Source organism: Thunnus thynnus, chromosome 12, assembly GCF_963924715.1.
Source record: "Thunnus thynnus chromosome 12, fThuThy2.1, whole genome shotgun sequence".
Classification (NCBI taxonomy): domain Eukaryota; kingdom Metazoa; phylum Chordata; class Actinopteri; order Scombriformes; family Scombridae; genus Thunnus; species Thunnus thynnus.
The window spans coordinates 25,749,844-25,777,468 of record NC_089528.1 but is presented as its reverse complement, the minus strand read 5'-3'; the positions used below and the strand labels follow the sequence as shown (position 1 = coordinate 25,777,468).

The following is a 27,625-nucleotide window of genomic DNA, read 5'->3' as shown; positions in this document are numbered from 1 at the left end:
ACATCAAAAATAAACAACTCAAGGCCATTCTGTGTGCGTGGTAGGCAATAAAGACAAAGGCATAATCCTAAGCCTGCAGGCATACAAAGCAAACTCCCCAGATGTATAGGCAGCCTGTGAGGATATACACACACGCGTATGTGTGCGTGTGTGTGTGTGTGTGTGTGTGTGTCTGTTTACCCAGTCACACAATACAGGGAGGAGGGGAAGGAAAACACAGGGACAGGCAGGACCTTCCGAACGCAGTTTAGCAAAATGTCAAGCACATTCAGATCGGCAGTCGAGTGAAATGTCATCCAGGCGAGGCGGCGAAGAGGCTAAAGTGGAAAACACCGCTGAGGTCTGTCTGTACAAAGTGAATGCCACACAAATATTTATAATTATAACACCTTCTGGCCACAAATGTGCCCAATTTGCCATAACAGTTATAGGATACAGAGGAATTAAATTTTTTTTCAGTACTTTTGTCCCATTAAGCACCATTAAATTTGATGTACACTTAATGCTTCCGAAAGTAGGCGTGTGCTAGAGTGACTGTGTGTGTGTTTTGGCCGAGGTTAAAGTCTCAAATGAATACGTGGGGCAATTACATATTATAGCGTCGGAGAAGGATCCTCTTAAAAAAAAAAAACTAAAAACTGAATAGTAGCCAGCTAGGATCAAGTGAAGAGCTTTTAAGAAAACAGGTTTAATACATAGAAATTAAAACAGCTGAGATTTATAGTCATAAGGCGCGGTATGATAGAAAGTATGTGTGCTCAGGGAGGGGGTTGGGGGGGGGGTGGGTATAGCTTTCCTCCCCCTGAAGTGTGGTATAATATAATTGTGCTGAAGGGCTGCATGCTCACGCCACGGGAGGAGAGTTTTATATCGAAGCCTGCCTGCTGTAACGGTGTCAGGTGGTATTTATGAGACTTGTAATGGGGCTGAAGCCCAGACACACCTGCTACACTGTGAAGGGTATACACCCACACACACACACACACACACACACACACACACACACACACACACACACACACACACACACACCTCTCCCATCCACACACATTAATGCTGGTATACTAATAGCAAATCCTAGATTTTCCTTGTTTTCAGCTGTTGTTATAAATGTATTAAAAGTGCTGTGTTGCTAGACAAATCTGATCAGGGTAACAACATAAATAAACCGGACTTGTCTAGACATGGACTGAGAGAGAGAGAGAGAGAGAGAGGGAGAGAGAGAGAGAGAGAGAGGGAGAGAGAGAGAGAGAGAGAGAGAGAGAGGCTGCCAGTAGCAGTTAGACTCAACAGTTTTTCCAAGAAAGAACTTAAACTTGAGGAAAAAGATGGGAAGGAAATTTTAGGTCACATACCATAAACATATTTCCTATCCTATTTGGATTAACACGTTTCATATATGCACCTTTTTTCCCAATTTTCAAGAGCACATTAACACAAAAGTGTGCAGGAATTAGCTTCTGTGACACTGCTGCAGAAGGATATAGTTAACCAGCTATATATGGAAGAACAACAAGTAAAAATAGTGCACACAGAATAAATATTTAGGATCTTTCGCTGTAAAAAAAAACAAAAAAAACGGCCCTTCTGTTGACCTCTAACAGCTCTAACAGCTACAGTCAAACACACTGTTGACTAGCAACTACTGAGCCTCCACACACGGTCTCGCTACAAATTGGTAGAGATTAACTGATCTCTGAGCTCACATTAAGATGCCTGGTGCATGAGACTAGAGGGGAAAACAAACAGCCGTGATGAAACCCAGTCGAGCTGCACCTGTGCCAATTCTCTTACACCGATAACCCAAAAAGGAAAACTGCAGCGTAGCCAGACTTCTGCTTAGGTTTCATACTTGATGAAGGCAGGAAATTAAAACTTTTTGGGTCTCGCCGGTTGATGGCTTTCCAAAAGTCAACAGTTAATTTGAAGTAACTTTTCAATTAAAGGCTGCTACCGACGTTTTAAGTTAATGATTTGCCATAATTTGATCTAAATAGTGTATTATTTTAGTGCCAAAAGTAGGTATCTACCTTTATTTTCCAAACAGACCTGTGAAAACTTCAAAATGAGTTACCTGGACTCGCCACCCACAGACTGAGCTTCAGTTTGTCGCCGTGGATGATGTCAGTTTTCTATCCTGTCAATAAAACCTTAAAGATCAACTGTAATTTATCCAGGCTGGTCGTGTGGTTTGACATCTGATGTTTACACTTCACAGTGCGGAGCGGAGATGACGGTTTACCTAGGCAGGTGTACAGATAACACAGAGATTCCCAGACAGGGGCTCCGCAGCGCTGCAGCAGCGAGGATTATGCGACATTATGAAATTCAGATAGTTGGAAGATTAAGTACATAAACTGAGCAAACTGTAGGGTGACCACCAGGCCAACACGATGACCTCAGCCAACACTGCTGCGACACAATAACAGAGGAAACCCTGTAAGGACACACAGTCAAACCACGTCACTCACATCCTGCCATGACAGACGCAGCTCCTTCACAGCAAACAAGCTACACGGTCGCACGTTTACGCTCACATAACTGTTTGTGGTTGATGATTTCAGTCTCGTAGCGAGGCTTCACACCTATAGACGAGCGTGAGGAGATGCGTACGGCTTGACCGACGGAAGCTTCCTCATGTATAAAAAAAGAAACGTACATACAGACACGCTCGCAAACACAGACGAGGGTGCTCGGGCCTTTGCCCCACAGGTTTTCCTCGGTGAAGGTAGAGGGAGCCAAAATCCCACGCTACACCGATGCCGGAGCTGCTTTGATCGACAAAAGATCTATCAAAGTGAATAAGCGTGCTGGCGTTCTCGGTGGCGGCGGAGAAGAGAGAGTGTGTCCCCGTATTCTGAACCCTCAGCAGAAAAAAGAAAGACAGTTAGGGAGGGCAAAGTTTCATGAGTGTTTGTACCATACAAGACAAGATGTAAGGACCCAATGAGGTACACAAAAACAACAAAAAATCACACATTATAACTGTTTATTTACTTAAAATCCTGCAAAAATCTATCAGTGCCACACAGAAAGCATTCAGGGGAATATTATATGAAACTGAACACAGCAGAGCTCCATCGACTCACAGCAAACTGTCATGACTCAACAAAAAAAAAGTCTGAACCGTGGACTGGGAAGCTGAAATCCAGTCCATGATTACAAGACTGTCCTGTCTTATTGAAATACCAGACAGTCACAGAGCATGGACGCTATGGTAACATCTTTATTCTGTCTCTGTAGGTGGTGCTCTTTTCTTCTTTGTGGCTTTTACAGCTGCAAATAATGAACAATTAACCTACCTAGTTATGTTTTCCATCAATCAATTACTGGTTTAATCCAGCAGTGATCACTTCTATGTATTTGAGAGCTCCATCATTGCATGTTTTGTTTGTTTTCAGCTGGATCATGTGTGTGTGTTGTAATCAGATGTGGCCAGAGTGGCATGATTATCAAACAGGCTGCAACTGCTATGACAGTAAACATAAAACACTTTCTCTCTCTCTCTTGTTGCGAATGTTCCCTGAAGTCTGACGTCACGGGCCGGCTATACGCTGAGTCACTATTGTGTCACATAATCAGTGATATTAACATAAACACGTATAAAAAAGCCGGTGCAGTATGACTTTCAGGGCCCTGCCGACACCCTGCTAGGAACCACGGTAGGGGTGGTGATGCGGTTATTGTCACAGCTCTGGTTCAAACGTGTTTCTTCTTGCCTACAGCTCATCAAAAACCCAGCACTCCTCTCGCTCGGCAGCCGCTTCAATTACAGCAGCATCACCCCCCTCTCTCCCCAACCCCCCACCCCTCCCGGCTCCGTCATCCCTCCATCCATCCAGCCTGGGTGTAATTCATCAGGGCTGGGTGGCCTCCATTAGCGCTCCTCCGCAGGGACAGGACGGCCTCTAAAGCACAGCACTCAGGGAGCGCGCTGGGGCCCCGCACTTTACCCTAACAGCTTCATCAAGTCTGCATCCCTAGAGCCAGACACACACACACACACACTCACACAAACACACACACACACACACAATCTCTGGAGGGCCCAATTAGCAGCCATCACCTGTAATTCAATAACAACACTGCCTTTCTTTCAGCCTCTCCAGCTCTCTCTTTCACTCCGCCGTGAATTCGCTGGCATGATTTTAAAAAAAAAAGGAGGATTCTTAATGCTCTCCTCTATCGACGGATAAATCTAAATCTACACCGACAGTTTATTAAGAGATTTGAATAGAGCTGCGTATTTTTTGTTTTTTGCGAGCGAGAGGTGTGTTCCGCCTCCTCTCCTTTCTTTCTTCCTCCACTTTTACAGCGTCGTATATCATCCCACGTGCTCCGCGCGCTGCAAATCAAGCCCACAGGACACAGGATGGAGGAGAGACACAAAGAGAGGATCCACATTGCACATCTCTACTCAGCTTCTAATCAAATCCTCTGTTCCATCCCGTCGTGTTCGCTCGCCATCCATCCTGCGTGATGGGAGAAGGGAAACAGAGAGAGACGCCTGCTCGGACTCCGTCCATGTAAGGAATATGTTTGTACAGTGAAACGTCATGATATAAATGACATGACGGACCAAGTTTGTATTAAAAAACACGAGAAACACGAGAAAAAAGCAAATCCTGACATCTGAGACTCTGGAACCTGAGTCTGTGAGGCATCTTTTGCTAAATAAATGACAATGAATTGATCGTCATTTGAGAGAAATTCAACTAGAGCTGTGACTAACAATTATTTTCTTTATCAATTAGCCTGCAGATTATTGTCTAAATGAATGAATGAATCGTTTCTAATTGTTTATATCGCCTATAAAATGGTAATTAATAGTGGAAAATCTCCTGTTGTAATTTTCCACAACCCAAGATGACGTCTTTAAATGTCTTGTTCTGTCTGACCAACAGTCCAAAACCCCAAAGTATTCAAAAAAGTATATAAAAACATGGAAAAGCAGCAAATCTTTGCATTTGAGAAGCTGAAATCAACAAATTTTGGAGCATTTTTGCTTGAAGATCGACTAAAACAATTAATCAGTTATCAAAATAGTTGATGATTGTTTTTCTGTCGATCAACCAATTGATTAATCAACTAATCATTGCAGCTCTATAATCAACTAATTGTTTCAGCCCTACCTAGAAAGAACAGAACATAAGTAGATCCAGTATAGTAGCATGATGTTTATGAACATATTAAAGGCAGATGGGTTGACAAGATACGTGAAATGATCAAATACCGATAAATACTAAATGTGTGGAAACTCTTGATCTAGAGATGAACTACTTTGTCTCGTGCAGGTACAACGGCGGCAAAAGCAGAAGATAATCGCCCAATCAGAGCTGAGTATGTAATTTACCTGCAAGCTTCAGGCTCATTCGAGACAAGAGGGGAACCTGCAACTTTTCGTCCGCACGGTATGTGTGAACAGTAGAGTGATGAGCACAGACCTTTCCCAAAATGCAACAGCACCTCAGATAGGTGGCATTAACACGGCTGATTTTGCTAGCCAATTATTTTTTTGGCATGGCGAGGTGTGTGATCGCTATTATGCCATTTCACTTACAGTTCCAACACTCTTCTGTAGAGTTTTCCACATCCAAATTTTGCTATTTCTCTTCAGATGTACTCATTTGAATCACTAAACAACATGAGATGAAAAAAAAAAGACCTGAACGGGAAGCAAACTACAGCGTGGAAGAGAAGAAATAAATCACTCTACAGTGCTTCTAATCTAATTCTCTATTCCACTCCCACCTATCCTGCTGCTGCTGCTGCTGCTGCTGCTGCTGTACTCTTTGAGGTCTCCGGAGTGTCTTTAGTGAGCTCAGACCCCTCCTAACCCACCTGTCCACCGCTTATGATTTATGTCTCCCGAGACCACTGAGGCTGCCGGTAGGTCGTCTCTCCCGCTCCAAGGTTTTATATTTTTTTTTTCCCCCTTTTTAAAGCTTTATTTAATCAGGTACTTTGAAATAAGTTGAAATAAGTCATTGGTTACGGTGGTGGTTTTATATAGCTTTTTTTTTTTTTTTTTTTTACAGTAATAAAAATTTGGAATCACAATGAATATCCCGCTGTGGTTCCTACAGTTCATTTTAATGCATAATGTTCCTATGAAAATCATCTGGTTCCTATGAGGAAGCATTTGAGCATGGTAAAAACCTTTAAAAAAAAGGAGATATGCCATGTTACATTCCTTAAAGGAAATTTTTCCATTACTCTATACTGTTTGACTTTAGAAGGCGTGCGGCGCTGTAAAAGCTTTTCCAACAGCGGCCTGGTCCAGAAAACAAAGAGCAATAAAACCTTCTTCTTCCTAAAAGAGGAGATCAGTAATTACTATGACTCGTGCTAAAAAAGTCGCCAAAAGTGACTCAAATCATCTGTGAGGTCGTCTGTCTTTTTGGATGCAGGTTTATTCAACATCCCTTTAAAAAAGTAAATCACCAGCATTAGAAATAAGATGAATTTTCTCATCCTAAGAAGGTACATTTCACTTCTGTAACTTTCACTGAAGAAAAACATTGCAGAGGTCATTATCTGATGTCAATCTGGGCTTTAACATTGTGCTGTTTTACTGTTTTTCGCTTTATTTATTCATCTCATTACTCTCTCCATCTCTCCTCGTGTGCAGTTTCCCTACACAGGTTTCTTTTTGGGGGGTTTACCTATGAGATGTGTCCCAATTTAAATGGAAGCGAATCAAAGCGAGCGGCCCCTATCACAGACGAGCCTGTATCCCACTTCAATGACCGACATGCGCGGGATTACGGTTTCGACTTAGTCCCTACTGTACGGCGCCCTCCTCGCCTGTGGCTCTTGTGTTGTGCCTGGAGGCAGGCAGGCGGCGGCGGCGGCAGCTTCGGGCTTTGAGTTTTCACTGATTTCCTCTGAGCTCCGGGAGCCGACGGCCTCTCTGTTCTGCTTCTCAGGCGGCAGGAGAGGAGAGAAAAAAAAAAAAAAAAAGAGAGAGAGAGAATGGAGGATGGCAGGATATGCAAATTCTACCACCACCAAAAGAGAGGGAGAGGAGTTTCCCACCGGGTGAGTGTGAAAGGCTGCCCCCCCCCCCCTCTCTCTCCCACACACACACACACACACACACACACAAGCAAAGACTTTGAATGGGACTCTTTCTTTTGATACACACTGGCCTGCATGCACACTTTAGCCCCGAATATACTCCCGAGCGGACGGCGTACACGGACAGCTGAGGACACCACGGACGCCTGGTAGTTCTGTTTATACTACTACTAAGTCCGCTCGGAGGACGCTTTCCACGCACGCGCAGTAGATCGGCGTCTATTGCACGGTCACAAACAAACCGGAGGTACAGGGGATGTCTGCACAGAGCCAGCTTCACACCATCTTTAACCCACACAATCACACAAACTCACGTATGTATGAACTCAAACCACATGTATAGACTCATTTAACACTCGTGCAATGGCACGTATGCCCTCATATGTGGGCGTTGAAACACACAAACACACACTTGCACGGTTTGTGGTGGGATGCTGGTCAGCAGCAGCAGCAGCAGCAGCAGCAGCAGAAGAAGAAAAAATTGTGTCCCTTCACCACAGGCGGTCTTTCACAGCTCAGCCACTGTTAGCGCCGCCACAGTACAGATTAAAGTTTTAGCTGTTAGCTGCCGGTCGAGCCTCCTGAATACATGAATGTTCGGGTGTTTTGAACGGTACGGACGGAGAAAAGCATCAGCAAAACAGGCCACCTTTAAGAAAAAGTGCTAAGACGAGTTCAGCGTTTCCTCTGTGATTTTATGCACCGGTGGGGCTCGGAGGTTGAATTTCAGTTCTGGTTTCACATTTGCCTTTGCTTTTAATGTAGGAGGTGCATCAATTTTAAATGGCATTGTAAGTTTAGAGAAGGACTCGGCTCGACTGTAATCTTAATTCAATTTAACACTCCAGACTTAAAACAGAAAAAACCAAAACAAATGTCTTCTACCTCTTCAACCTCAGCACTGCACTATCACTTCCTGTTAAGTTTGTCTTGAATGACATCATAGCCACACAGACTATATATTTTGGGCAACATTTTTTTAAATATTATCCAGAAAGAACATCTTGAATGTTGAATTACAAGTGCCATTTATCCCTTAGCTGAGTCAGGGGTTAATGACCTGCTATTCTGCTAACAAATGTACAAAAAAGGGACATATATATATATATTCACTCTGACACATCCAGTGATGGTCTGATAAGTGACACTGGTGCACAACAGTGAAGAAGTTAGCTTTACTATTAGCCTACATGTATTCAGTGTTTTGTAGTGATTTGATTCCCAAAAATTGTGTATGTTTCTGTAATCCAAACGCAGCACAGAGCTAAAACACGCCAAACACTGAAACTTAGTGAGCATCCACGTTCTGTTTTCACACGATCATTGACATCACTGGGCTACTAATGATTTTCACTCGCACACCGTATGAGCACGATGACACCCTATGTAATCGTGAAATCGACTAGTGGCGAGGTCACTGACAGTTGAACCGTGGTCCGGGTCCGCGGCCAGACGCCGTCCTATCCGGATCCAGACCTATAACTGATAAATTATTGAGGATTATTAAATATTGATGGATCATTTTTTATCTTAAGCCTTTTACAACACTGGTTTAGCAGCCCAGGAAACTCACAGACCACTTGCATGCATTGTAAATCATGTCACGTGATGCTACTCAGCCAATCGAACAAGTGCGTTCCGATAAGCGTCGCGGCTCGAGTCAGTGAGCGAGATACACAAATACAGGGGGAGAGAGAGGAGACGAGAGACAGCGGTCAGAGAAATAAGTGAGTCAGAGAGAAGTCATTTCACATGTCGTGCTCTAAAAAGAGAAAAGTAGAGCTTTTAATCAAGAATGGACAGACTCTTACATGTTCATTCTTCCCTTGAGCTGTTCAAAACCAGTATGTCTCATATGTCTCCCTCCGCCACCCTCCCCTTCCCCCTCATGTGTTCTGTGATGTAACACAGCTCCGAGGCTGCTAGATTGACCTCTGACCTCTCTGTGGAGGAACCCGGTGGGTGGGTGGGTGCGTCTGTGAGTGGTGGTGGTGGTGGGTTCTCTTCTAAAAATCGGTGTTGTCAACGCTGGAGAGATAGACGACTTTCAGACACCTAGATCTGAGTTTCAAACGCCACACAATTAGTTTGCTCTCAGTTTCATATTCAATCAGAGGGCAGAGCATCATTTCCCTTTCACCTCAACTAAAAATAAGTCTCATGTGAGCATTCCACCTGCATTGCAATAAGCACTGCGTTAGTCATTTGTCATGTGATTTGAGGTTACTTTCGCAATATGTGATTTTGCATTTCAGGGGTTCGGAAATGCCGGAGTAATGTGGACGCTGCGCATAAACATAGCAACAGTTATCCTAATAGTTTAACTCTCCAACTTTGCCAAACACATCCTGAACATTAACAGTGGATATCGCTGCTGCCTTTGGCTTATGACTCCATTAAAAAACCATCAGATTAACCACAAAAAGTTGATATTTTGGAGGTTTAAGCTTTTCACTGGAGGGAAATTAGTTGTTAAGTGACTATTTATACCAGCCATGCTGTTCTGTTTTGTTGCGTCTCTACTGAATCAGTATCACATCCATGTTTGCTTTACGCTTCAGTCGTCATACGATGCATAAAACGATGAGAGCTCTGGATTCCTTTATCTGTTTGAACCTGCTTTAAACGCTCTATAAGTCAGATGTGAGGGCGTATACAGTTTAAACCAGATGTGTATGTATTTCTTTGCCGGCATGATGAGTCATCTGCCTTCATTTCACCACGCCTGATCTGTCAAGGTGCCTTTATCAGCCGCTGTCATCTAATTGAAACGCAACAGCATCAGCAGGAACCGCTGCTTCTCCCTCACAGACACCGTGTTAATGCATGTAAATCCCGACGAGGAGGCCTGTGTGTTGTTATGCAAAGCCTGGAGGAAAGTAGCTGTTTCCCACCTTGATGCTAACACACACACACACACACACACACACACACAAACACACACACATTGCTCAATTAGTCACAGCAGCAGCATCAGTAGCCCTAACGCACCTCCCCCTCCGGACCATAAAAGGCAATGGGAGGGGTTAATGCTGACTTGCTAAAGACATCCTGTAGTGCTTTGTCATTCCACAGGCCCATTTGTGTAAGGGAAAACAGCACACACACACACACACACACACACACACACACACAGAGAGAGAGCTCCAGGCTCTTTAGCACAAGGAGAAAGTAACACAAATGACCGACGATCACGGATCAATTAACAGCTACTGTCGACCACGACCACTTCTAATACCACTCAGGATCATTTCTCTCTGACGGTGCCATCTCCCACATAGAGTACAAGGATAGTACATGTACATAAATATTCACATAAACATCAAATTGAAGGTAAAACTTAATAATTAAAGAACAGTCCTCCATTTAAAACAGTTTGGTTGTAGCATGTGCAGACAAAAAAAGGGCAGATTAAAGTCACAATAACAAGTTTGATTTCCTGTAATTGCATTCATTAAACGAAATTATACGACACGATAGCATCTATGACTTGATATCACACTAATCTAATGAGAGTACCCGGATAAAAACCGGGCCGATGACGAGGCACATTAGCTGCAAACAAATGCTCAGTATTACCTCGGAAGCAGCGAGCTCACATGACTCCTCTGCTCTGTAGGACAGCTGTAACTGGAGCACCTTAGGATGACTGCAAGAAAACGCTTCATTCATACATAAAAGACAAAAGAGGCCTATAAACACGCTGCAGGGTTTTTTTTTTTTTATATATTTAACCGTTTTTTTCCTTGAGGTGAGTGTGATTGTGTAAGAGCAACTGACTTTTTTGAGCCTTGCCACAGTGTGTTACGGTCTGAGAAACACTGGTAAACAGAATATAGTCCTGCATTTGAAGCAATTAAGCTCAGTTTTACGGGTCACGACCCTTATACGATGATGCACATCTGGCTTGTACGACGTGGGGTGCGGTACGGCTTTAGCATCTACAGGAGAGAGCTGGATAAATACTAGAACACACAGAGAAAATGTTACTCATCTACACATCAAACCACAACAACAAACTGATCCGAGAGCAAATCACCAAAGAGATAGAGTATTATCCTTTAAAACAGTGATTCAAAGCACTTTCATATCAAACAATATCTACTTTCCTGACCTGATATGACTGATATAATACATCAGTCAGTGAAGAGAGACACCGAAAGCTGTTGAAAACACGGTTACTCGTCTGTCAAAGCAAGAGTTATTATAAGATATGAAAATGAATAAAGCACTTCATCGGCTCAAAACAGGAAACCTCAACGTTCTCCACTCCTAAGTACCGTTTCCCCCCAAAAAACTTCCAGAGGTCAGGCAGACAAGACGCTGGTCAAGGCCCGTTCCCTTCCTGGCTGGCTGGCTGGCTGGCTGGTACGTATGAGACGTCCAAGCCTGGGAGTAGGCCGCTGTGTTTATCCTGTCAAGGTATGTTAACACCAGGCCGCATTCCTGTAGTGCCTAAATTGCAGTGTGTTAGATTACAGTCCAGCTGAGAGCGTGCTCGTACACACACACAGAGAAACACGCAGCACTTTGAAGCGAGCGGAGAGGCGTTGTATGACGAACCCGTGACCAAAGCGGCAGCAGCAGCAGCAGCGGCAGGCGGCGCACATGGAGGGCCGACACCTGCCATTTACAGGCGCTTAGCATGTGCGCCGGAGCTAAAAACAAGTTTGTTAAGGCTGCAGTTAAGCTGAGGGAAAAACTCTCTGCGCTTATTTCTGTACAAGGATGTAAATTCCAGCGTACAATGTAGCAGAAAAATAAGCGCACAGAGGGAAAAGTGAAGGTTGTCGGGGGTCTCCGCAGGTCTATAGCTATAGATTACACCCGTTTCTTGATCTGCTTTTATACAGCAGCAAGTCATTTCTGCAGAGAAGAAGAGCAAGGCCGACTTTAAACTACTTTAACAAGAGGCGGATCTGGATCTGTATTTACTCTTTAGTTCAGTTTTCTTGTATAGATGAGCATAAAACCATCTGAACTTTGGTGACACATTAGCACAACACCAGCACACCTTCAAATGAGTATTAAACAAACTCCAATGTGGCTCATTATGAATAAGACTATAACTAAAGGAACTTATTTCATCATATTAAGTTTTATGAGTATGAAGAGATGAGACTGACCCACAGGTTTTTGCTTATGCATAAAAAACTGAATCAAGGACAAACCGAAGTCTGAAATATCACATTCAGCTTTTTCTTTCATGTGTTCAAGAGAGCAAAGACAGTGTTCGGTTTAAGTTACAGAGACTTGGATCAGATTTGTCTCTGACCAGCAGGGACGACAGGCTACCAAACCAATCAAGTATCACTTTGGTTAACGAGTTCTTGTTGACTTGCAGTACAGCCGGGCGATGTGAAAGTAAAACCACAAAAAAATGCAACATGCCAACTTTTACACTACGGTTTGGTCCGAAAGGAAACCGACAGCGGGTGTGAATGTAGCCTTAACACATATTGTTTTAAGATGCGAAGTTGTTATTGACCATGTACATCACGCTCTTTCATAATTTAGTATCCTGTGGCTAATATGATGTGATTTGGAGACAGAAATGTGTGATATTTGTAATGTGCTGCCTCATGATGTCCTCAGACTGTATTCATCCAGCAAAATCTTCAAGAACGTACAGAAAGAGGATGTTAAAGCTGGAGGAGGCAACTTTGGAGACACCAGCAGGAGTAAGATAGATTCTGAAAGTATCCCAGCCCCTCCCTTCAGGCCTCCGCCCAAAACCGAACCCCCCAAAACACTTCTACTTTCATTTTTTTTTTAAATGAGCCTGGAAGCCGACAACAAAGTCTAACTTAACTTGTTATCATGTTACATGTCACTTGTTATACAGTAACTATCAAACATAGAGAAATGTCCTCCCCTCGTCCGAGTAACGTCTTTGTACCCCCTCATGGAAGTGTTTGAACAGCTGTTCTTCCCATCGGTGTCTAAACGCCGGTTTACGTGATTGGCCACGAGTGCACAAGTAGACAAGCAGGTAGGCTATCCAGTCATTTCATGAGTGCCAAATGAAATGATTGGACGGGCTTATTACAGGCCTGCGACAGCCACAAATACCAGATTTTTTTCTTTCTTTTTTTTGTCAGAGCATTTGATTCATTGATTGTTGTCAGGATGTGAAGAGAATTTCAACAAATATAACAAAAAGTTCTTCTAAAATAAATTGCCTACCCTAGCTTTAAGAGTACGACTACCATGATAAATCAATTAATGAATTACTTGTTTTCAATATCAATTAATTGTTAAAGTAATAAGTTAAAGCATTCTTTGGTTCCAGCTTCTTAAATGTGAAGATTTGCTTCTGTACTGTGGTTCAGACAAAACATGAATGATTTGAATATGTTGCCTTGGGCTGAGTTCATACAATACTACAATTACTAATACGATACTAATACAGTTATTTTTTGACATTTTTTAGACAAACTAATGGATTAATAGAGAAAATAAGTGGCAGATCATTCATGAAAGTAACGATGAAAGACTTGCCTCTATAATAACTGAAACATGAAAGTGTTTAAAGTCAATCTACAGTCACCTGAGTAATACCAGTTATCATCAGTATAAACCAGGATGGGATACAGTTTCAGGTAAACCAACTGACTTCTGATATATATATATATATACAGGAGAGTTCATCCCCCATTAGGCTGGCATTCACACCGAAGCCAGTACAGTACCAAATGATGTGAACATATGAACTATTTAAGGACATTGCAAGCACATAATTAAAGCTTTTGTGACAGTATAGTTGATTGTATCTGCAGCTGTGTGCCTCATCACGGTGATGACAGGCTGGAGGTCATGGTACATTAGCACCAGCTAAAATGTTTGGCTCATCAGCTCTTTTTGAAATTCACAAAGCTGTGAAGCTGAAGCTGTTTCATGTGGATGAAACTCATAAAAAAAAAAAAAAAATACGCCTTTTGCTGATGCAAGGTGAATATAATGAAAACGAGACGAAAACGAGAAGCATGTGAGTTTCACCTGCAACAGATCAAAGCGGTGCGCACTGAAATCACAGCACCTTTTGCCATCTTGATTGTGCGCCCCGTTACACGGACCAGGATGCGCTCCTTGCACATTATAGGGGCATTTAACGTTATATTTTTGGAAAGTAAACTAAATGAGACGCTCAGGGAATATTTCCATTCAGTGTTTGTGCCATTCACGCCGAGAATATCACCGGGAAATCGGTTAAAATACACCTTTAAAGGTGTTGCATCACCTTGCGTACCTGGCTGTCTCCGGTCCAGAAAAAAAACAGCAACCCCGCCTTCACTGCAGTAATGGTACTGACCGCCATTCCCTTCCGCACACCGCTCAGGAAATTGTATAACGAATTACCGCAACACAATAGATGGAAACGAGAGGTTTGACTGTGAGTCGTAAGCACTGATAATACACACGGTGGGGGAATAACTAGAGGAATAACCACCTTATGCACCGCTCATTTTCCGCGCACACAGACACACACACACAGCTGCAAGCTGCACTCGACCAAAACCAACCAACCGGTGCACAAAAATACACGAAAAAGGGAAGATAAAACATGCACAAGTGGGTCAGAAATGCGTGTCGATGAGAGAGATAAATCCCGCGAGAATGAAGGGAAGGCGAGCATCCATGCGAAGCTGGCATGGCACACGGTGAAAAACTACAAAAAAAAAAAAAAAAAAAAAAAAATATCATCTCTACCTGCACAAGTTGACATTTGGAGCGGTTTTTCCTGGCTCCTCATGAGACGCAGAGCCTTTAGGAAACGGCGAGCGGATCCGGATCCGTCAACGGTGGAGAGCCGCAGGTGTTATTTCTGTCTATTTCTAGGCCATTTGTCAGCCCCCGTTATCCGCGTTCAGGTAAACATGATGATGATGATGGTGATGATGATGATGGCTCCTGTACGGACGCACCGAGTCACCGTCGTGTCGTCAGCAGGAGGAAAAAAAAGGTGCTTTCCAGCCCCTCGGCTCACACACATCAAGCCTCATAACGGTGACCAAAAAGAATATATTCATGGTTTTACTTTTTTTATTGGCTGATACGATGTAACAGGGGGAGAGTACAGGTGAGAAACCGTCCAATGAGGGACGCTGACACCTAAGGGTTGTCTAAATTTAAAGTTAAACCAACAACCTAGATTTATACTCTACTTTTATAGTATTTAATTCATAACTTTGACTTATTTTTATATTGACATCATAAAGATAAACTCTCTTTGGGTGATATTACAGCATTATTACAGATACAAACATCACTATGTAAACAATGACAACCACAGATACACTTTAAGTCCATATTAGGTACCAAAACCGAATATAAAGATGCAAAAAGCAATGGTCGAAATTGTGCAAGAGGAGCAATTTGCTGGACAATCAACATAAAACACGCTCAATTAATTAAAAAGCTCAATTAATGAAGCCAAGCTGGTGCAAGCAATGAGGAAACGCATGCATTCAGATAAAAAAGTAAAATGCCACATCCACTTCTGGAGAATCAATAATTTCCACTCTTACCTTAAACAAGGACACATGTGCTGTAGCAGTTGTAGCAGGGAGGGGTGAGGTGGAGATAAAATAAACATCCCAAGTCTTTACCATCACCGGAGCAGCATTGCATTGACCAGACCAAAGCCCATGCAAAAAAAAAAAAAAAAAAAAAAAAAAAAAAAAAAAACCCGCATGCATTCACCGCAACAGCGCTATTCACCATCCGGACGTCAAAACAAGCAGCTAAAGTTGAATTATTCTGAAAGGCAATGAGAAACTGTGTCGTCCGGGGCCGAGAGAGCAGCAAGTTAGCACGAAACTAACCCCGCAACCTCGCCCTAAAAAAAAAAAAAAAAAAAAAAAAAAAACCTACACAGTCAACTACAAACTGCGCTCAACGGGCCACGTTGTTATGTGAAAGCAGCGCAACCTGCCGCCAAGTGTTGCTGCGGGTGGAAAAGTGGCAGACAAGTAGAGAAACATGAAGAAAGGAAAGTGTAAGAAACTAAAAACAAAAAATGCGCACTTAAGTATGAAGCGTTACCCGAGTTATTATAGCAGCCGGATAACGGTGCACTCGGCCGGGCGGCCCCGTGCACCGCTAGGCGGAGAGAGAGAGGAGCCAGCCAGGTATAACGGTACACCACCACACTGGGATATGAACACACTAACACTCCCAAAAACTCCCTCAAACGTGGTCCAACTCACTCCTAAGAAGTCTCCAGAAGGAGTTTACCGAGTGAAAAGCTCCCCTGCAGCCCGCCCGGAGCTCTCAGCGGCGGTCGCGGAGGAGTTTGGACTTACCGCTGCTCCTCTTCGGGTTCGCCTGTTTTCTGCGCTTACACCTGGGGCCATCCGCCATGATCCTCTCGCTGAGTCTGAAACGCAGCCGCTCGCGAGTCACCTCCTCCCTCCTCCCTCCTGTCTCTCCTCCTCCTCCTCCTCCTCCGCCTCACCCCTCCTCCCCTCTCCCCCGCAAAACACCTGGTTTGCGACACACTAGCCGCTTTTACGGCATCACCTACTCAAACACCTCAGCACATGGCCCCTCCTACTGGCCGCACATGGGTGTGTGAGTGTGTGTGTGTGCTCGGAGAAATGTTTCCAAGCGGTGGTCCTGCAGCTCTGCCCGGGTCGGCCCGAGACTCTCTCTCTGCTGCTCCTGACTGCTGAAAAAATAAAAATATAACCGCAAGGTGGTCCTCCACAGGTGAATGTAGAGCTGTAGTTAAAGAGCAGAACTAAAAGGAAATAAATGTTTCAGTGATAAGCAGTGGGGGAGGAGGTTAGTCACTCACTTTATTTGCGAAAATAGCAATACTACAAAGAAAAATACTATATTACAAGTAAAAGGTCTGCATGAAAAGAGCTAGTACATAAGTATTAGTAGCAAAATGTATTTAAAGTAGTTAGTCCCTCTGACCAGTGGTGGAAGAAGTATTCAGATCTTTTACTTAAGTAAAAGTACCAATACAACAATATAAAAAATACTCTATTACAAGTAAAATTCCCGCTTGAAAAATCATATTTATGTAAAAGTACATTATTATTAGCAGCAAAATGTAGTTAAAGTATTGCAGTAAAAGTAGTGGTTTGGTCCCTCTGACTGATATATTATTATATATGACATCATTAGATTATTAATATTGAAACATCAGTGTTAGAGCAGCATGTTACTGTTGTAGCTGCTGGAGGTGGAGCTGGTTTCAACTACTTTATATACAGTTAGCTAGTTTAGTCCAGTGGTTCCCAACCTAGGGGTCGGGCCCCTCCAAAGGGGTCAGCAGATAAATCTGAGGGGTCATGAGATGATTAATGGGAGAGGAAAGAAGAAAAAACAAAGTTCTGATAGACAAATCTGTTTTCAGCTGTTGGATTTTTTCTCTAATCTTTGATTTTTGGTGAAATATTGGATCATTTGAACATTTATTAAAATGAAAGCATGTGAGAAGTTTAGAGGGAAAAATCACTATTTGATGGAGCTGTTAACAACTCATAGACATCTGAAATGTGACCCCGACTACACACTGCTTTTAGTAAGATGTCAAAAGCCAAAAAAAGTTGGAAGCCACTGGTTTCATCTTTAACAATGTGTTGTATTTTAAAAGCTTGTTATATTATCCATTGTGTCACATCTCCATCTGAAAAGTAACTAAAGCTGTCAAATAAATGTAGTGGAGTAGAAAGTAGCATAAAATGGAAATATTAGAGTACAAGTACCTCAAAATTGTACCTATGTACAGTACTTGAGTAAAAAAACTAAGTTACTCTTGACTAATGGTATTCAGTACTGCAAAATTAAAAGTTTTTACATTTTGCAAAGTATTAGCAAAATGTAGCAGATTAGAAGTTTTCTTTATGTCGTTACATTGCCTGTGTTTTGAATATTGAATGTCATGTGACTTACTGTGATTAGTCTGAGCTTTTTTTTTTTTTTGATGTACTGCTTGGTAACTACAGCTGTACTGCATATCTGAAAACTTCAAGACAGAGCAAAAAGTCAAATATCCAACAAAATGAAATTTACAGCATATCTAGTGTCAAATTATATTTAACAATGGATGTTTACTCCCTTACTGTTCCTTTTATTTTATGCATATTTTACTTTACAAGCACAAAACAATAACACACAATAACATCCCCTACCCAAATAACATTATGCTGCTAAACAAAACACCAGGTCCTGATCACTGTCTCTACAAAAATTAATAGAAAAGGTTCCAGATTTCTCAGAATTTGTCCAACATTTGTTTCAGGTCGTATGTCAGTCTCTCCAAAGCTAATAGGGAGGAAATCTGGGAAAGCCACATTTCCTCAGTAGGAGTGTGAGAGCTGCCTCACCTCCAGATGATGCTCCCACACTGATTTCGATGAGTCATATGATGAAGGAACCACATGGAATAAAAAGGCTTCAAGGGTATGCTGCCTAATAAATTGTGTAATTGGATACTGAAAAACAGCAAAGGTTTAAGTTTTGAAATATCCTTCTTAAAATACTAAAAGGGTTGAAAGTAAAAATTGTCAAAGCAGCAAAAATGGCCACTGTGAGTGTTACTTTATATATTATGTTATTGGATTATTAAGGCTGATGTATTAATGTGCAAATAGTAGTATTTAAATAATAGTGTAATTATATAACAGTATTTTACTGTTGTAGTTGGTCAACTTGGACCTAATTGTAATTATTTTAATACAGTTTTATTTACACGTTTGGTTCGTTTAATACATAACAATGCATCATACTTTATGAGCTAATCATATGTTTTTTTATATTTGTGAAATAACTGTTGCTGTCAAATAAATGTAGTAGAGTAAAAAGTGCAACTATTCCCTGTGAAATGTTGTTAGTATTAAGTAGGATAAAATAGAAATACTCAAGTAAAGTACAAGTACCTCCAATTTGTACTCAAGTACAGTAATTGAATAAAATTCCAATATTCAGAATACACAACTATGACTAATGCTTCCTCAATATGAGGATGTCCTTTTGGGTCCATGTTTGAAGTACATGAACATGTAACTTACAGTCTCTTTATATGTCCAATTAGGCAATAAAGCCCAAAAATGAATCTAAAAAACCTCTTTGTATGTTACATTACACTACTAATTTTAGATTTTCAGTTGATTTGACTTTATACAGTATATGGTCTTTTATATAGGTTTATTGAATCTCAGTCTAATTGTAACTATCCAAAATCTGTCAAATTTAATATTTTGGTTATATATTTTACAAATAAGTAAGTTTTGTCTGTGATCAATCATTTAAAAAGTGTCTTCTTCCTGTTTTGTGCTGCATATAAATCCTCCTTTATGTCATAATCAACATATTGTCTGCCAACTCTAATCCAGTCAGACACAATGTAAAATGTGTAATAGAGGCTAGCAGTGGCTTCTTACCTTCTCAGTGGTAACTGTGTTTGTTTACCATAAACACATGTTTAAGATTTGATTAAAAAATGCAGCATGTGACACAATCAATTGTTAAAATGTCAAGAGATATGTGCTTACATATACTGTACATAGATCACGGTTTTGTCCTCAGCAGGGACAGAAGTTCAATGACAGTTCACATCAGGTCAGGGGAGCGGCCTTTACACCCCCGTCAAGCTATTCTTGTACCTGCCGATGATCAGGTTTCCAGCTCAGACAGGTGCTGCCGAACGCTGTGCAAGCCTCTCACAACCAGCAAGCTTCCTTTGGGGGTATCACAACTCTGTGTTGAGGACGGGGGATGAAATTAGACTGGAGAGGCTCAGTAGGGGGACAGAAAGGTTGAGATGATATGCATGCTTCATTGTTGGTGAGGTGCATTCAGCTAGCTGCCTGACTCAACTGTGCCCTTATGAATAAGCTTGGATTGTGTAGGTTTTATCCTGAAGGAAAACATGTGGAGCAAAAACGCTTTATTGTTAATGTGCTGCTGCAATGAGCCACTTATCACTTAGCAGTTTAAAGTCTTAACGCTCAATGCTCTTAAGGTCTAATGTTCTTATATTACCCCAGCTTGAAAGAAGTTTAAGTTTGTTATTTACACCTGTGCTTCTCCAACTTATAACATGTCAAACAAGCATCAACACAAAATCTATTACAATTTTGATAATTAATTGCTTTCTGTTCAGAGCTTCACGCATGATTTTTTCAATTTGTTGTATTAAGTTGAATGTGTTGGGATTGTTTTGTATTTGTATATTGTTTTACAGACTACCACATGAGTTCTGAATAGTAGTAGTTAGTGGAAATAGTCAAGTAGGCAACAGCCAATTACATGGGGAGGTAATTATTAACTGAAGTGGCAGCACACAGTTTTAGGCTCAGCTTGAAGACTGTCAGAGATTTGTTTTCCACATATTTTGAGTTTTAACTGTTTTAACTGTGGAAGCATTAAGACTTTGGTTACTGTGTTAAAGGGGACATAACATGCTTTATGTGGGTTTCTGTCATTTATATACTGTTATAATGTTGGATATCTTTGTTAAAAATGGTCAAAGTTGCAAAACTTGAGCATATGTGAAAATGCTGCAAAAAACAGGGCTTCAGCTTTCTTTGAATGCTTCATTTGCAAAGTTACCTGTGCTTCCTCCTCATGATGATGTCAGATCGAGTGCATGCCCACAAATAGCCGGCCGTTCTGTTGTCTTTGTTGCTAAGGTTGTTCCACATGCTTCTTGCGTCGTCCACTCACATTTTTCGAATCAGAGGTCAGGCTCGAACGTGTACGGATGTATTTGAGTTGCTTACGTTTTGAGTAAAGGGGAAACAGAAAAAAGAAGTGAAAAAGTGACAAAGAAGTGAAAACCTAGTACTGCTGTTTGTTTAAAAAAAGGCTCCGGTTTGGCGGAAGTCTGTCAAGGGACAGCTTCCAGGAACTGGCCAATCAGAACAGAGTGGGCTCATCGGCAGGAGAGCCTTAAAGAGACAGGAGCTAAAACTGCCTGTTTCAAACAGAGGATGAACTGACAGGCTGCACAAGGGGGTATTCAGACCGACATTATTCCTCTCATTCATTTGAATGGGCGAAGTCCGTTGACACAGCAGGGGTGCCACCGTCGCTCGGCAAAAAAACAAAGCGGTCGTCCAGCAAAAAAGTTGAACAGGGCTCAACTTTTGCTGCAAAGCAACTCGACATCATCTGGCCGGTCCCACATACATGCAAACGCCTAGTCCAGGTGGATTACTTTGTAATGTGAACACCATACTTGACTGTTTATCTCGTGATAGTTGCGAGAAAAGATAAAACAGTTGCTGCCATCAAACTTTCCAGAATTGTAAAATCCTGTCCATGAGTATTACAAACCACTATGGCCAATATAGGATAAATAAGGATTTTCTTGAACCATAAATCATGCAAAGATATTCCAGTAGAGCCCCCAAATAAAAATCTAGACTTGGAAATGTGCATGATATGTCCCCTTTAAGTGCTCATGCATCTAAGGAACCACATGTGCACACAGACTAGTGTAAATGTACCTAAAAATAAAGATTAATTTGTGGAATTAAATCCATGTTTGTGGGCATTCTTACCGTTACCCCACAGCGATCACGATCTGGGATCCCCCTCTGACCCCCCCTTGCACAACACCGGTAATGTTTTAATTGAATCTCACACTGGCAGGATATGAAGGGCTATAGAGTCCTCTCCTATCTGGGAGTCCTGCCCTGCTACATCACAACGTCTCTACAGGCAACCACTGTCCTGCTGCCTGTGAAGTGAAAGAGGAAATGGATGCCATTATTCAATGCTAATCTGGTATTGAAATGAATATTGGGCTCAGAGGGCTTTTGGGCTTTTTTCTCTTTAGTAAATTCATTTGTATTTCTGCTGGAGAGTCCTCCTCAATGTAGCTAACCAACAGACTATATGCATTGTTCTTTGAAGAAGAGGCATGCCCTCAGGCTAAATGTCTTTTTATTCCTTCCTCAGCAGTTTCCTTTGTTATGTGTCAGGTAGGGGTTCAACCTTAAGAGTAGAGCTGTGGATCTGACTGAGCTATACAGGGAATTTAACCTCTCAAGCTTTTAGTGTTAGCACCTTCCTCTAATCATTTACTGTCACATATGACAGCGTTCTGCACTGAGGCATACAGAATACAGAATAAAGATAAAGAATGGCTGCCATTCCTGTGGCGGCTATATTAAACTTGCAATATGAAACCCTACATGGAAGAAAAAGTATATTGCAGGTCATATTTTGTCTGTAAGGATCTTTTATATTTTTCTTATTTTCAACAAATCTCATGTGCAGAGCCAAACCAACAATGAATTGATCTAATTACAAGTATTGTGTGTGCATCCATAGACCTCCATTGTTGTCCAAAAACTATTAAAACCAGGTCAATAAGCCACACTGCTGCACTGATGTTCCTTCATTATGAACAGTTTGGTGAAGTTGGTTTGTTAAGAAATCTGCTCCAAAGACTAAACAGCGACCACAGTTTTGAGTCTCCAGGGAGAGCAGCTCCTTGTGAGGCAGACGCTGCTGGGCGAGAACACGGTTAGAGCTTCGTTAGTTTGTTGTGCTACATATCACAACATAACCGCAACTTTGTGCTAAAGTTCTTTGAGAAATTTATATTGTAGCACAACAAGCTAAGGCAGTTATTAGTCTTTGGAGCAGTTTCTAACCAAAAACGCCCAAAACTCTTTGTGGTGAAAGAACATGTCACTCAGTGCAGCAGTGTGGCTCACTGATGTGTTTTTAATAGTTTCTGGACAACAACAGAGGTTATGTAATAATTCAGTTGTTTTAAACTACTTTGTTTTTTTTCCCCAGAATTACACACAATTGCTAGGCTGATTTTCACAAAGATGTTAAAGTTAAACTAGTTTTATATGTTCACAATATGTAAGTAATATGTTCAGGTGAATGGGTTAATAAAGGACAAGAGATCAGGTGAGTCAAGTCATGTTGAGGAGCACTTTTCAAATGCTAATACAATGCTGATGTTACATTCTAATACAAACAAAGCAAGTAATAAACTAGTTCATTTCTGTTATGCTTCCATCCCAGTCTGGCTCTAAGTCCCTCCACCAGTCCATCAGAAGGCTTCAGATAAGAGGTTGCAAGTTATGATTAAGGACCACTTGCTGAGATACTGTAGCTTGCGTCATCGACTCTTGTCGAAACTAAGTGCAAAAGTGAACTGAAACTCAACAGCAACAGTTGTCTTTCTTTATGTTGTTACATGCAGCCTTAATATGCAGCCTACTCCGCTTGACAGATTTATTGGTTCTTGTTTATGTCAACAGCAATTCATGTTTCTAGTCTTTACGGTAAAGGTTCCTAGGTTGGCAGTGTAATGCTGAAGTTTATTTTGCTGTGTTTGCTCAGTATGAGTTATATTCATGTAACTCCTAGACGGTTTGATTTATGACGGTTTATATATTAAGAGGATGTGCATGATTATATTGTAGACTTGTATTTTACTCATGGATGAAGTTCTGTTTTTGATTTATCCTCAGCTCAGAACAGTTATTGCCTCTTGTTTTCCCCAGCCTGCTCTTCCCTCCACACCTGCCCTGCATCAGTCTCGTTAGTCCTGCCCTGCTCCCTGTGTCTTCTCCAGCCAATCAGCTCCCAGCCTGCCCCTGTGTCTTGCCACCTGTTCCTTGTTGTTTCATTAGTTCAGTTTATATTTAAGTCCTGGTTTTCAGTTCAGTCTTATTGGATCCTTTGTTCAGTCTCTTCTGTTTGTTCAGTTCAGTTTTTCTTTGCCTGCTCTTGAGCTAAAATAAAGAAGTTATTCTTCAGTTTGTACTGCCTGCATCTGGGTCCGCCTTCTGCTACTTTCCTGACAATTTCTTGGTTGATTATTTTTAATAAAGTAATTTGGGTAGTCTGTTTTTCCTGTACCCTTTTTTAATTATGCTGTTAAGCACTTTTCATGTACCTTGTGTGTTACTTCAGTGTTGTTCCAATAGTTTGTAATAATGCTTCTTATTGTCTCATTATACATGTCAATGTATTTCTACATTTTTATATTTATTTTCTGCTTTCTTTGTTCTATGTTTTAAGAACTGCTTATATAGTAAATGTTTCTTTTAACAGGCATTTTCTAGTCCTCAGGTGATCCAGGACAGTGGTTGTCATATAAGGTGGTAAAAGTAAACAGAAATTCATCATAAGCTTTGTTTGGATTCACAAAAGTACCTATGGCTTCTGCTGTTCTGTGTCAAATCAGTTTATAAGTATCAGAATTTCTGAGTTTTAATCTTAAAGTTCTGTAAGGTTGCAAAAAAAGGATGGTGGTCACATATGTGATTTAGATGCAGTCCACTTACTACTAAACCCCCAATTTCATTGGTAAAAATGTTATCTATTAATGCAGCACTGTCACTTGTTGTTCTAGTTGTTTTTAAGATAGCAGGAAATAGGAAATACATTGTGTCAAAGTCTCTATTCTTTTTGTCTTCATTTGGGTTTAAAAAATCTACATTAAAATTCCCACATTCATTTATCAGACATATCAACCCTCTTATTATCGAATGTGTCAAGACCATAGACTGTATAAAAATAACAGATGTAGCCACTGTGACATCACCCATTGGTTTGTGGACTCACATTTTGAAGCCTTGAGTGTGGCATTTTGACCGCCGCCCTCTTGGTTTTTTGGAGCCAGAAGTGACCATATTTGAATGAGAGCGTGGAGCTGAGGCTAACTCTAGCTGCTAGCTTGGTTCACTGTCGCCAACTTAACGACTTTGTCACTAGATTTAGCGACTTTTCAGACCCCTTTAGTGACTTTTTTTTCCAAAAAGCGGCTAGTGCCATATCTAGTGACTTTTTGGACGAACCTTAACTCCTCTCTTTGAAGGGAGTCACCAGTATTTCTCAGTGAATGAGAGCTAATGTGGCTCTCTGGATTGACTGTTCAGTTGGTGATACAGAGCAGCGGCACGTTCAGTGGATCAATCACCAGCCAGACAGTCGTAAATGAGCTGTGAATGTGTGTACTTAATGACCGCTCATTGATCCTCGTTGTTTTTATTCTAAATGATTGAACTTTACTGTCGAAGTTTTTTTGTTCTGTCAAAATAGACAGTTAACAATAGTGAATTTATTCCAGTGCACGATCATCTCTCTATTCATAATGCTTCAGTTAGAGCTGATACAACAGCCTGCATAAAACAGTTTTTTAATATTAGAAGTAGATTAAGATGCACATTGAGGAGCTGCTTGAAAAGAAAAACAGAAGTATATTATTGACAACGTACCGTTCATTATTACATTGCTTTTGAACTGTTCATCTGCACAATACTCACAGATGCAGCTGATGTTATTATAGAAGTGATTCTCAGGATCAATGTCATTCTCAATTTGTGTTCTGTAAAGTCAAAAGTTTTAAAGTTCAGCTTTTCGTAGTTCTCATGTCCAAGTAAATTGTTACGCACACAGTGAGATGATCCCATTTCTCCAAACTCATCATCATCCCTGTCTTTGAATGGAAAGGAATCATCCTCGTCCAACCTCATAGTAGCAGTCATCGTCTATTCAAGTATTTCCACAAAGAAATACTGTACTCCTGTCTCGGCCATTCAAATAATTCCACACACAGTTCATGCCCGTGTCTGCTGTATATGTTCATCAACATCACTGTCTATTGATGACTCCTGTTCCACGGAACAGAGCAAATTGTATGTCATCATCTGTACAGATCTAGGTCTTCTAGCTCCCTTAACATGACCACTTTTGCGGTTTCAGGAGATCCATTCAGCCGAATCATCACTTTTCCAATTTCTTGTCCAGGTGGCTTGTATTTTGTTTTGCTTCTCCGTAGAACGAGTGCCTACCTGGCAATGTCAGCATTCATTTTGGTGAGGTGTTCATTCAGATACGCTCCCGTCCCAGTCAGCTTCCTAGCTTGTCTTTAATAGCTCAATCTTGCTCTTTCGATTCACAAAACAAACTATAATAGACAAATTTACTCTGCTGTCCTTTTAAGGGAAGTATACGACAAGCTGCGATGTTCTTGCTTTCAATGGACATGTTTTGTCTTTCAAAAAACTGTACGAGTCGTTGTTCCGGTGTGCAGGTGCATCTTCACCTTTGTCTGTGACTGACGTCGCCCTGGTATATGTTTGGTGCTTGGTCTCCAGTCCGATTATAATCAAGTCTTCCATTCATGTGTATGGTTCCATGTCATCGATTCAATCTTATCCTTTTTCCTTGATAAGCGTGTTAAGGTATTTCTCCTCATTCATTAGCTCCATAAGTTTGGTTTGTTGTTTGGCGACTTTACTTATCTCCTCTGACATAGATTCCCTGATTTCCTCCATTTCTTCTTCCATCACTGGGCTGTTTTTGTTGTTTCGTCTTTGGTGGCATTTTTCTTTGGTGGCTTTGATGCCTCTACGATTTTATATATTTTTGATGTGATCAATGTTTTCATTCTTATGTCAGTGTAATGGCTCTAACAGGTCTGGCCTTTGAAGCAGCAGCTCTCCTCAGAGGCTAAATGCCTTTTTTGTTTTAATGTGCGTCAGGTGGTGAGTTAGCATGAAGCTTTTGAGTGAAAAGTGAGAACAAAGGTACAGTGTAGCTCTGCTTCTGATATGTTAATCTACCCAAACATGTAACATTTCCTCCGAACAAATCAATTAACTTCACTTGTACTATTCTCCACAGCAACATAGAGAGGCACTGTGACTAAAAGATGAATAATGTAATTTTGTGTCGTGGTGAGTAATGCGGGCGCAAATCACTTGTCTGGATGAGTGGCTGGGGAGATGATAATGGCAAGACCTCACATTGCGTTTATAAGGCAGTAGGAGAGCAGGAGATAATTCATCCTCTCTCTCGATCTCTGTTAATAATATGCTGTAAAAGCTGCGTAGCCGCATGACATTATGAATGAAAATAAGGGCATGGACCTAGAATAATGGAAATTATGTGCTAGGAAATGACAAGGTTAATTAAAAGATTAGTTTTGAAGTTCAGCGTGTAAATATCTTTACAGATGTGTGATATTGTGTATTTGTTTACAGATTGTCCATGACAAATATGATTATTCTTCGAGGTGACTCATTAATCTGTATATTATAGTAAAACCAGCCTCTTGTATTTCTAAAACTTGGTCATGGGGTTTCCTATCATGCAAAGCCTTGTTTTATTGATTACTCATTGACTGAGACAGTTCGATCTGAGCTTCAGAGAAGTTTTTTGTTTTTCATTTTGAGTTGCATCCTGCTACCTGAGATAAGAGCTGTGTTTGACAGGACAAAGTCTGGAGGGGTGTTTTTGGCTGTAGACAGGTAAAGCAAGGGTCAGTTTGGCTGACCGCCGTCACAGGTGTGTACGTGTGTGTCCTATACTTCTCTTCTGTGTGATAACAGTCTAAACACAACACAAAAGCAGGTAATAGGTAAAGAGATGAGGTGGACTCTTGCACATGCATGTTACCTTATTCAAATGAACAAACATCAGGTGGACAGAATCTTTTTTAGTTGGTTTAATATTCTGATAATTAATTATTAGAAAGGTTAGGATGGTAAGATGTGTCCAACTAACCATCAATGTTAATTTAAACATGCATTAATCATTATCCATG

The 27,625-nt window shown here is 41.2% G+C and overlaps 1 protein-coding gene across 2 annotated transcripts in view; it reads right to left on the bottom strand.

The window, feature by feature from the left end:
• The window catches only part of LOC137194581 (zinc finger E-box-binding homeobox 1-like), a 72,501-nt gene extending 55,975 nt beyond the window's left edge, over positions 1-16,526 (bottom strand). Inside the window, exon 1 of one of the 2 annotated variants that reach the window (XM_067606617.1) lies at positions 16,386-16,526. In XM_067606617.1, coding sequence (XP_067462718.1) covers positions 16,386-16,443 — 58 coding nt within the window. In that variant the 5' untranslated portion in view covers positions 16,444-16,526. Of the gene's footprint in view, positions 1-14,790; positions 15,029-16,385 lie in introns of those variants that run through there. The other variant, XM_067606618.1, reaches the window with a different exon arrangement.
• Between the last annotated feature and the right edge of the window lie 11,099 nt (positions 16,527-27,625).